This window comes from Anabrus simplex, chromosome 5 (assembly GCF_040414725.1).
Source record: "Anabrus simplex isolate iqAnaSimp1 chromosome 5, ASM4041472v1, whole genome shotgun sequence".
In the NCBI taxonomy this organism is placed as follows: domain Eukaryota; kingdom Metazoa; phylum Arthropoda; class Insecta; order Orthoptera; family Tettigoniidae; genus Anabrus; species Anabrus simplex.
The window spans coordinates 97892734-97905132 of NC_090269.1; the positions used below are offsets into that span (position 1 = coordinate 97892734).

General features: G+C 39.5%; 1 protein-coding gene across 2 annotated transcripts in view; it reads right to left on the reverse strand.

Annotated features, from left to right (window-relative positions):
• Positions 1 to 4117: 4117 nt before the first annotated feature.
• Positions 4118 to 12399, reverse strand: part of jim — a 66906-nt gene continuing 58624 nt past the window's right edge. For both annotated transcript variants that reach the window (XM_067148276.2, XM_067148277.2), the window contains exons 3-4: positions 8252 to 9376; positions 4118 to 7741 (exon numbers count right to left, since the gene is read on the reverse strand). In XM_067148276.2, the coding sequence (XP_067004377.2) occupies positions 6687 to 7741; positions 8252 to 9376 (2180 nt within the window). In that variant the 3' untranslated portion in view covers positions 4118 to 6686. The remainder of the gene's footprint in view (positions 7742 to 8251; positions 9377 to 12399) is intronic.

Consider the following 12399-nt stretch of genomic DNA (forward strand, 5'->3'; position numbering starts at 1 on the left):
AATTAACCAGCCGTACTCCTCAAATACTTACAAATGACAAATTTATACACAACGCCATAACATATTCAAAAACAAATTATGAAATGATGAACATAACACTAAGAAGTTTAGCTGAAAAATTCAGTTTCCAGATTCGGCCATCAAATAAATGTAAACCCCTGGAAGAAATCATTAATTAGGACCTTCCTGTTAAAACAGGCAGCTCAAATGCAAGTTAACCAAGATACTACATATTAAAAAATATCACCACATACCTTCCTGACACCCACCACATTTTTCTGTGAAGCATTTCTGTATACTACAACTGAGTATGAAAGATCTGGGTAATGTTTATGTATGGTCCTCTGTGCCAAATCTGTTCCTTCAGGCATTTCCTTAGTTTGCTGTACAGTAAACATGCCTATAAAACCCCTCAATCCTAAACTACCATTACTGGGGGAGGAATCATAAAAAAATCTTTCGAAGTGATTAGAGAGCAAGCGCAACATTTCGCATAAGGGTAGAACCCACGCTTCTGCACCACTTGTGCACTGGCCTTGGCTACTGTCCCACTATCCTGGACTTCTCAATGCCGTTCCAGCTTCTGAGCTCCCCATTGTTTGCAGCCGCATATAGTGTGTAATTAGGAATCGTACAGTACATGAGCAGGAGTGGAAAGAGAACAAGTTTTATGGCATCATTCAAGTTGACTGCGTTAGAATATGGTGCAGAAAATGGAATGGGAGCAGTGAATCATAAATACAAAGGGCAGCCATGTTCGTTATTGTAGTAAGCAGAGAGAAAGTACCGGGAGCAAACAAAACATCCAATTCCTTTCACGGTGTGAAGAAAGAATAATATGAAAATGTGGAAGTGAGCCATTCAAAGATCAAGTTAAGAGGTTCTACGCAAGTTGGATCGTAAATGAAAAGCACAAGATGATTAAAGGCAGCAAAATCAAGCAACTGTCTTTTCTTATAATTTGCGAGTGGATTATAAGTACGTGGGAACTAAACACTGGAGATATTCTAACAAAAAAAAAAAATTGATTGAAGAAAACAGGAATTTATTCTGCTCCGGATGGAACTGAAGACTATCTACTCTGGGAAGAGAAGACTGAAAATAAGGATTCAGACCAGCCATGAGACTACAAAAGCAGTGACTGTAGTGATAATCTTACTGAGTGATCTGAAGTACAATTGCACAAAAGGAAAGAAGAAATTAATTTTTAATACTTTAAATTAAAATATTTTATAAACGTCAGTTGGTACTAGAATAAAATATTTCACATTTCAGGCAGTTGCCATATGACCACATTTGCAACGCTGCGCAGCACTGAACTCCATGCGGCCAGTTAGCAGTGGTAATGCAGGAGGAGGCTGATACAAAACTGTTTAAATTTTCTAATGTCACTATTTTCATAAATAAACATTTAAACAACAGTCTTGTGTGATTACTTATAGGCTCTAGATATTCCTTTTTCTGCTTTTAAACCATGCCAACTTAACCTATATGAGACATTTTCACCTATTACACCCTCTTCCAAAAGTGTTGAAAATTAGGAAAAGAAAGGAGTGAGTAAATATGGCAGTATCACCATCACCACCAGCAAAATCTCATGGTACTTGATCTTTTCTGTTTTAATTACAATGAGTGAGAAAGTAACTTTGTTTCAATTATTATACACACTAGTCAGTAACTGACATACCGTATTTCTCCGAATCCAAGACTATGTTATTTTTCTCACAGAATCTCATGTGAAACATCAAGGGTTGTCTAGCATTAGCGGCCTAACAGTAATGAACACCACAGGCAGCTACCACGGTAACCATGCTGCCTTGGAAGTTATAAATCTCATTATAAAGACGTATTGGAATTCAGAATTAGAAATTGTTACAATAATAACACAAGGGTGAGCGCCTTTTTTCAGTATTTCCTCACAGTAGGGCATATTTTATATCCCAGCAACTGACACCTACATATTCTCTTTTCTTTTTCAGGGCTCACCTGTTTCACGTTTTTCACCTATGAGGTCTTTTAGCCCCCTTTACGAAGATCATTGACAGTATATAATAAATAAGACTACGATGATATATAACACGAGGGAATCTCTTAAAACCGTTTCACGCTAACCTGGCGACGTTTTATCCATCTATACAATTCGTTTGTCAACCAATACATGTTGCTCTTAGACATCTACAACAAGATAGTAGTTCACAATAGTTCATTTTAGTGTGTAAAAAGTGTTCCCAACTATATACAGTTTAATGCCATTGTACAAGGATTATGCTCATCGTTCCATACGAATAATCCTTCACAGCAACGTATCATCAACAATTCATATCATTCACCTACACTTCAAGCTATTTTAATGTCACCAAATATTTTAACAGACATATTATATTCTTACTGATCACTTTTTTATATTGTTGTAATTAGTTTTATTGTTGTATTAATAGACGTTGTTACATTATATGTAATGGGATCAGGGCCCTGACCTATCTTGAATTAAGTTATTTTGGCTGATGATGCTCACAAAGCATGAGCGAAACATGTCCTATTTTTAATATATGTTAATGGTTTTATCCTAAATATAAAGGATTACTAAGTATTGGAAAGGTGGTTTTTATTATTGTAACAATTTCTAACCATGCTGCTTCCCTTCACACCCCTGTGTGTGCATAAAACTCAACCTTCAATGCCCGCATCTTTATTAGGCCCATAGTCTATATTGGTAGCCGCGGCAACCGGTTGAACAGTGCCTATGTGTTAACATCACTGGTTCTCAGGAAATAGTGAAGAGTGAATGACGTTCTACTTGGCGGGAGACAGGCTCGCAGCGTAGGCGACCAACAATCCCCTGAATAGATAAAAAATTTTTTTCTCAAATCCACAGAATGGCATCACAACATGCGAGCTTTCAAATTTTAATAAAGGCCAGGGTCGTTCAGTGGCAGAGTTATAACGTGTCTACTGTAGGTACCTGATGCTTAGTAAAATTAACAGGTGTTACAAAGAGCAGGAATATTTTCGTATTGTAAAGACACGTGGAACAAATATTGTCGGCAAATTTTCAAAGGTTTCTCATTATTCTGATGCCAATTTTAAGTTAATGGTTATTAAACACGCCAAAATGAATAGTCGTGCCGCTGTAAGAAAATACAGCATAACTAGAGCCTATGTTCCGTGTTAGTGTGAAGACAAAAGATAGCTTAAAAATGCGTAGTGTACAAAAAATGCATTAAGTGGCCCACAACAAGGACGCTTTAAAGAACTATAAGATTAAATTGCGAGGTATGTGCATGAAAAACGCAAGGGCGGAATGACGATACCATGGCGCAATAAACGTGTTGACGTTGAACGCATGTGTCTTCATTATACATCGCTATCTGCAGAAGTCAGCCGAAGCTGGCAAGAGAGACATGCATATAGCGCCAGCAGGTTGTACCTGATGCTTAGTAAAAGTAACAGTTTTATTTATAGACAAAAGGAATATTTTCCTGATGGATTGTCATATTAGAGATGTGGAACAGGTATAGCCGGTAAATTTTCAATGGGTCTCTTCGATATTATGATGACAATTTTAATTTAATGGTTATGAAACTTGTGGAAATAAAAAATAATTGTGCAGCCGAAAGAAAATATGGCATCATTAAAACCAAAGCTTGGCGTTGCTATGAAGATAAAGATAGCCTGAAAGTGCATACTATACAAGAAAGGCATTCATATGATTTCACAAAGCACTTTTTAAGCCTAATTTAATGTTTTTTGAAAGAGAAAGTGGGGTCGTCTTTCAATTTGGAGAAATATGGTAATTATTTGCTACCACACTAACGATATAAGAAGTGCACTGTCTGTCTGTGCCTGTTACTTATTTAAATAATTTAGAACTAGAATAGATCTGACCAGTCAAAATATTAATCTCAGATTAGTTAGGAATGGCAAATTCCTATGGATGCAATCTACATCACCACTTAAAAATCAGTACCATGCAAGGACAAAATTCTTATTTTATGTATAAGGAAAGAAACATTTGAAACTGTAAAAATGGTCCATAAGTCTTGGCAGCTGAATCTCAAACAATGAGATACTCGACTAAAGTACGAGAAAAACATTTCTGCAGGAAATTGTCAACGTTAATAGTGCCATGGTCGTTAAGGCACTGAAGTCTAAACGGTCTGACACCGAGGTTAGCCGGTTCGAGTCCCGTTGGTCGAAAAAATTTTCACCATCAGAATGTTGACCGGCAGGGTAGGGAAGGTGGTAGTATACAATTTCTAATCACTAAATTGCATGCCAAAAGCCTGGATTAAATTCCAAACCTCTCCGCAGTGCTCATATGGAGTGAGGGCATATGACGCCGTTGATGGCGATTCATCCGTCGGATGGTGACATTAAGCCTTGAGCAGACCCCTTGGTGCTATTCGACAGGAGTAGGCTATGTGCCGGCACCGGGTTTCACCCTCTCCCTACCGCCATATATCACATCATTCATTTCATCTCTAACTCCTCTGATGAGGTTGATTTCAGGAAGGGCAACCGGTCATAAAAACCCGCCACGACAGATTCATCTCACCTCATACCAGACCCTGTAGGGAAACGGGACAAGGGTTGGACAAACAGTAGTGCGACAATGAACCGCTACAATTGGCTGTATTCACTTAGTTACGCAAGGTTGGTCTGCTATGAAAGGTGAGTTATGCTGGCAGATTGGTCGAAGTTGAACAGAATCTAAACCACTTTACGAACGCCTCTATTTTTTACCACTGTGTATCAGCCAACGATCCACAATTAAGGCGATACATGTAGTACTAAGAAGAGATAACTACTCTCACGCCTACACAAAATGATACACCTGCTGTGTGTTCTCTTCACTGTCTCGGCAATGAATGACAGGCTGGGAAAGAGAACTTCCTATCTGGGTTCACAGGACAGAATCTGAGAATAGCAATAACTGTTTACATAAGAGATGGAATTTGTAACATTAAAGGAGCTTTTGATCACAGCACTTTGCGGATAACTTGTGTACGGTACTGTCCAGAAATGTGATTTTACTGTTAGATGGAAAACACACTTGTATTATTGCCAGCATTAGGAAAGCATAATGACCACTGTGCTGAGTTTTTAAAAGGGATAATATAAAACGGTTCGGATGATTGACAGATATCACTTTAAAGTACATTAAGAATGCTTTCTGCACTTATGAGAAAGTATCCCAAGGGCTGTGACTGAAGTTTCAAAAAGATTAGTATTTAACAGATGATATGACAGACTGATAAATTCCTTTACATTTTGATTCAATAATAATTACAACTAAGAGTTATCTAATCGTTAAGAATGAAAATATAGTGCAAGATTTGAGCTGCCTGGTATCACATTTAGTTTTTAACAGAAAATACAACAGTCTAATTAATGCACTGTTAAAAATATCCATGTATTACCTATGTTAATATTTATGGAGTAACAGAAGGCATACACACACTATATTTTACAATAAAATTATTGGCATATCACCACTGCTTTGTACCAGATACAAACTTATAATTAAAACAACATTTATGTCAACATATTTATATCAACAAAATAAGAGTGATTGTAAAAGGTAATAAGAGGCAAGACTCAGGTACAAAGAAATGTCAAACTTACAATTTCCTTTTTTAAAAACAAAACTGAAGTATCTAACTGCACAAGTTATGAACTAAAATTCTAGAAAGGTACTTTCCAATGCATTTGACTTACAAAAAAAAAAAAGGCATATTATTTCCAGTTCTCGTTTTTACTTGCTGCATAATATCTTGGTATTCTTCATTCCAAATAATTTTTAAAAACATTAAAAAATTAAACTTGGCCTTTTAAACAATGTAAAGATTTCTATAAAAAAATCCTTCAAGAAGGTAAAAGTACAATAACACTGAAGTGTAAATTAAGACACTACTTTTACAGATTTGTACACAAACAGAATACATTAAAGCCTGGACCCTGTATGCTGCAGTCTGCTCATGTTTTATCAATTACGTATTTTATAGCTGTGCATTACTTTCTCTTGTCTGATTTGAACAGATCTTTCTTTTATATAAGAATAAAATAGCCTTAAAGACTACAAAAAAAGAGAAAGAAAATCACATCAACTGATGTCAAAATGAGATCAAACCAGCAACAATTAGAAAGAACACTAGGCCTATATTTATGTACGTAATACAAATATTGCCACCATTACTTTGCTGATTATACCTCAATAGTGTTTCATCTTCTCTTCCTGAACTGCCTATCTACATTTCGGGCCTCAGAACAAATTCTGACTGAAAATATGAATGCCGTAGATGAAATACAACACCCGCTCAGCATTAACTTTCTACAACAGCACCTTGCGAAATTCACTTAAAATATATAATTTATCTACATTATATTTATTCATTCTTCAAGAGCTTTCTGACCAAGCGTTATTAGTACTGCATTAATATAAAAGTTATCTATGTATATACATATCCATGTATATATTTATTTATATATATATATAGCACAGCTATCACTGTCTCCACATGTGCAAGACACTATCAACATTACTATTATTTACAGTATTTTGCTTTTAATCGTTTCATGATTTAAAATCTTGGCAAATAATTTCTATCACATACTATTCAGCTGGTCTACGACCTGCTTCAATCCACTTTATTATGCAGCTCTGGCAGCTACAGGAGGGCCGCTAGTCACTGGGCCGGGAGAGATGCGGGAGGGGGTTTGAACTCCGTATTGGCGACAGGATTAGGATTGTTGGGAAACTGGGTCCCCGGTCCTGGTGGTTGGTGATTGAACGTAGGTGCATAACACTGGGGAAAGTATAGTTCTGGTTTGACTACTGCTGTCGGTGGGATGCTTCGAGCAAGAAGGGCAGGCCCACGATCTGGACCCATCGGAGCCCCTGGATGGTGCTTGGTTTCCACAAGGTTCACATTGTTGTTCCGACGAGCTTTTGCAGCATGAGGATTCATGTGGTTGTCTATGTGTTTCTTGACCTCTGGCTCTGTGGCAAAACGTCGCCGACAGTTGGGCATGGGACAACAGAACGGCCTATCCCCTTGGTGAGTCCTTGTGTGTTGGTCCAGGATTGCCTTCTGTCGAAAGTCCTTCCCACACTGCCCACACTTATATGGCTTCTCCCCGGTATGGATGCGTAAATGCTGGTTCAAGATGGTCCGCTGACGGAAGTTTCGTCCACAGTATACGCATCCATACGGCTTTTCATTCGTGTGGATCCGCAGGTGCTGAGTCAGGTGCGACTGCTGACGGAACCGTTTGCCGCATTCCGGGCAAGGATACGGTCGAGATTCGATGTGGATGCACCCGTGCTGAAGGAGAGTTGATTTCTGTTTAAACTCCTTCTGGCATATAGGACATCTAACATACAATGGCATTCCAGCACTTCGTCCATGCTGAATTACATCTGGCAGACATCCTACCTTCCCTTGTCCTTGCTTTAAGTATTGTAATGCACCAAAATTCCCACCCCCACCACCAAACACAGCATGATTCATTCCCTTTGAATCCTTGAAGTAAGCAGGATACTGCTGCAAACTGGTTGCGCTGTCTGGGGAGAAACACTGACCATTTCCACGTGCCTGATCAGGTTGTTGCGAACCTCCATCCTCGCCGCCCCCAAAAGTTGAGGCTGCATCGTCCTTCTCTGCATCGGGAGGATAGGGTACGTCTTGTGGCCACAAGGTCGGGGTCATGCCATTCTTGAACACCAGGTGAGGACTCACATCTGTAAGGAAAGCAACAACACATAAAACATATAAACACAGTATAAACAAGGCTACAGCAAAAATTTTATAACAAAACAAATCAAAGGTGTTTTAAAAACCAAGAGATTCCGTAGTATAAACCTAATAGCTCCTAAGTATGAAGAATGAAACGAAAAAATAATAAATGAAACGCAACACATGAAAAGAAATTTCCAGAAAAAATGGATTCATTAGAAAAATTTTGAAAAATTCTCCCTTCCCAAATTTCAAGACCGGGCAGAGGAATAGCCAATGAAGTGGCACAGTACTTTGTTCTAATTACATTTACTCGGGCTGTTGAAGCTTCAACGAGTCGCCCAGCAAAGAGAGGAGACTCGGACTACTACAGATCTTTAAGAGCGCGGCCAACTTTGCACTCGTGATATCAACGTGAGAAGGGCGCTCGCCTTGGTGTGTGCGGACGTGCTGGTTGAGGATGGCCTTCTGGCGGAAGTGCTTCCCACACTCGGGGCATTGGTAAGGCTTCTCACCCGAGTGGATGCGCAGGTGCTGGTTCAGGATGGCGCGCTGCCGGAACGTGCGCTCGCAGTACACACAAGCATACGGCTTCTCGTTGGCGTGGATGCGCAGGTGCTGAGTCAAGTGAGACTGCTGACGGAATCGTTTACCGCACTCGGGGCATCCATAAGGCCGGCTGTCCGTGTGGATGCGCTCGTGCTGGAGCAGAGTTGATTTCTGCTTGAAGTCTTTTCCACAGGTCAGACACTTGAAGAGCCGCAACTCTCCATTTGCTCCCCCTTTGCCAACTTTTCCCCCTTGTTGGCCCTGTTGTTGCTGTTGTTGCTGCTGCTGGATGATGTCTGGTAAGGACACGGCACGCATGTCCTGCATATTTGCTACTGCACCGTAGGGGTGGCCATTTCCACTCCCATCTCCCAATTGTCCCCCTCCCCCTTCAGCACCAGTTCCCATTGGCCCCAAGGAAGTCAACATGACACCAGGTTGTTTTAAGTAATGCAGGGCAGTAAAACTTCCAGGTGGAAGCATGTGGGGAGGCATTCCTGGAGTATGATGAGCTCTAGCATCCTTGAAGTAATGCTGTGCTGCATATGCCTGGTGTTGCATGTCAGGTTGTCCAGGTACAGGGGGAAAGCACTGCACAGCTCTTTGTTGTTGTTGTTGCTGTTGTTGTTGCTGCTGCTGCTGTTCCACATCAGCATGAGATGAGGGTTGCTGCTGCTGTTGCTGCCCAGGAGAAGGTTGCTGCTGCTGCTGCTGCTGCTGGATTTGCTGGGGGTCCTCCTCTCCTCCATGGCCTTGTGGGGGTGGTGGAGGTTGAGGAGGTGGAGGTGGTGGTGGTTGTTGTTGCTGTGGAGGTGGAGGTTGTTGAGGTTGCTGTTCCTGGGCTGCTGGAGGGGGTGCATAAGGAGAGGGCACAGGGGAAGTCATGGTCCCTTGCTGCTGCTGTTCCCGGCCTGGCATGCCTCCAGTCCCGTCGGGTTCTGTTGGGCCGCACTGCTGTTGGGGACTGCCAGAAGCTGACGAACCCTGTGGAGGATAGCCTCCATCCTGAGGAGCTGCTGGTCCCCACTGAGCAGGCTGCCCTTGCGGGCGATCCATTCCATCCTTATATAATACATAAGGAGCTCCCGTGTCTGGAACAAACAAATAATACATTAAACTAATGGCAAAAATAAAATATTTTTTTTTTGAGCAAGGTTCAACTCTCAGTTGTGGGCTACTGTAATTAATCTCAAATTCCCATATACAGCTGAACTTGCATTAATTTGAACATTTTCAAATTTTATTAAGAGAATAATACTAACTTTTCTTGAAATCCTTTGACATTCCTATTTGACAAACTGTTAAGACATTAACCTTTAATTTAAATATTGTTTAATTAAAACTCCCATACATATAAAAAAAAGTTGGATATAAGGTTGGTGGAATGCTACCAGGGTGGAAAAGAAAAGCATTGTAGAATCAAACTGAAATGTAGATGTGAAGCAAAGAGAACGTTTAAGCTCTTAGTCGCCTGAGGGTATGTTCCTTGAATAGTTTTCAAGGTAGTGAATTTTTGAGTTTTGTAACAAGGAAAATCTGCTCACAGGGCCTAAACTGAGAACTCCATGCAGAGTTGATTGGCAGCTGTCAGCAGATGAAATGAGACATTCCGCTGACTACTGAAGATTCTGAACGTGGGGACACTTAGTAAAATAACAGTCATTTTTTTTTCTAGGGGCTTTACGTCGCGCCGACACAGATAGGTCTTATGGCGACGATGGGATAGGAAAGGCCTAGGAGTTGGAAGGAAGCGGCGGTGGCCTTAATTAAGGTACAGCCCCAGCATTTGCCTGGTGTGAAAATGGGAAACCACGGAAAACCATTTTCAGGGCTGCCGATAGTGGGATTCGAACCTACTATCTCCCGGATGCAAGCTCACAGCCACGCGCCTCTACGCGCACGGCCAACTCACCCGGTAAAATAACAGTCATTAACTATAGATGAAGTAACTACAACTATGCTGTGTTGTGCTACAGAGGGACAACAAAATGGAAGTGATGTTTCAGTTAGTGAATAACTTGGGGAGTTTGCACTCAGCAAGCAAATGATATGAAAGAAACTAACTAAAATTACCAACTTCTTAAACAAACTGTGAAGTGGTGTCACAAATGGTGTATATTTTTTTATTTTTGGAGTGTCTTTTATGATAGAATGTCACATACAGTTTTATGGCCTGCTATTATTTTACCATATTCTACTGTCATTGCAACTCGAAAAATTGCTGAATCATTATGACCATTTATAGTAATAGCTTGCATTTTTTCTGCAGCTAGTTTTTACAAGTGTAATGTATCCACATATGTCCATTTTAAGCCCAATGTCCACTTATATGGACAAAATAATAGTATAATTCAGAACTATGGCTAGAGATAGTAAAAAGATAAATTGTTCTTCAAATTCTAGGCCTGACCCTGTAGTTGGAAGAAAAACAGGCCCACAAATTAGCCATTAAGTGCTATTCATATTAAAGCCCATTTTTTGTATCGAATGACCAAGAAAACCCTACAAAGGGCTGTGTAACCATAAGAGTAATGCTATTGTGGTATGTAACATCATTCTAAACACACAGGATGCATCTTCCACCAGGAATTGTATGGGAAATCACCACTACTAGTTAAAAGGTTAATAGTTAGTGAGCTTATAAAAACAAGCTTTGAGAACACAACACTGAATAAAACCATTAGGAAATTTTTCATTGTCAGCAATATTTGAATTAACTGTAGCAATAGGAATAGCAATATTAATAGGAGACAAGAGCTTGATCTAGCATCAAATAAAAGTGTATTCGAGAAGTGTGTAAATAGTATCTTAAAGATAAGTTGATGTGAAGGGATTATACGACCATCTTGACCCACGACGACTTGACTATGAACATGGACATTCTCACGGTTTTCGATTTGGACAGTTGTTATTAGTAGGCTGTGTACCTGATCTTGTTATATTTTGTTATGTTTCTTATGTTTTATTACGAAAGTTGACGTTTGTTAAATAGTCTGTTGACAGTGCAAGTGAAATTTGCTCAGTGTAGCTGTATCTTGTGCTTCGTGAATAAATAAATAAATAAATAAATAAATAAATAAATAAATAAATAAATAAATAAATAAATAAATAAATAAATAAATAAATATTTTTCTCACATAAGGAAGGGCAAAAATTACACTGAATATTTAGGGGTGAGGTGATTTTTTGCATTATTGATATTAGACAAATTAGTATTTTCCCCTTTAACAACATTTTTGAACATATAGTAAAATGCAAAATATTTACTCATTTAGAGCAATTCCCAGTCACAGGCTGCAATGAGAAAAAGTACAACAAACATTTACTTAAAATTGTATTTTTTCATTTAAGAAGAGCCGACTAAGATGGTTTGGGCACATAAAGCGAATGAGCGACGAAAGAATGCCAAAAAAAGGTGATGGAAATGCAAATCCAAGGAAGGAGAGGCCATGGACGACCACGATTGAGATGGAAGGATACCATCCAACGCAGCATTATAGAAAGAAACCTGGACTGGGACACAGTGTTGGAGGAGGAGTGGTGGAAAGACCGAAGAAAGTGGAGAGGAACCATATTTGCCCCTACCCGGCTACAGCTGGATAAAGGGAAATGATGATGATGATGATTTAAGAAGGTCGTGTCCATAAAGATAGTTCCTCAAAATAGATATTGAGCCCTTAAAGGCCATGAAGGCAATCTTACATATGGACTCTTTATTGAAACCCAAGTCTTTGAGGAACTCTGAACACAGAAGAGCAGTGGTTCCTGTAGCTCCTCTCTCAGTAAAACACTGATGGTTATATCAGACAAATGGTACTTCTCCTTATAATACAGTAGAGTAGGAGAGCAGATCCACCTCTTCTTGCAGTCTATTATTGTTGTCTGTTCAGAATATAAATGCAAAACTGATGATTTTTCAGATAAAACTTAAATTTTTATTTTTTTCTTCTGGAAACAAACTCAGAAGATTGGGACCCCTTGGAATGTCATGCAGAATGGCTCAAGTAGCTCCACAATGTATCTGGGGTCCTACTAATGCTGTAGATGCTGAAAGGTATGAACGTGATTTCGGTTCATTATAGTATATTTTCATCATGCACCAAATAAATTTGTT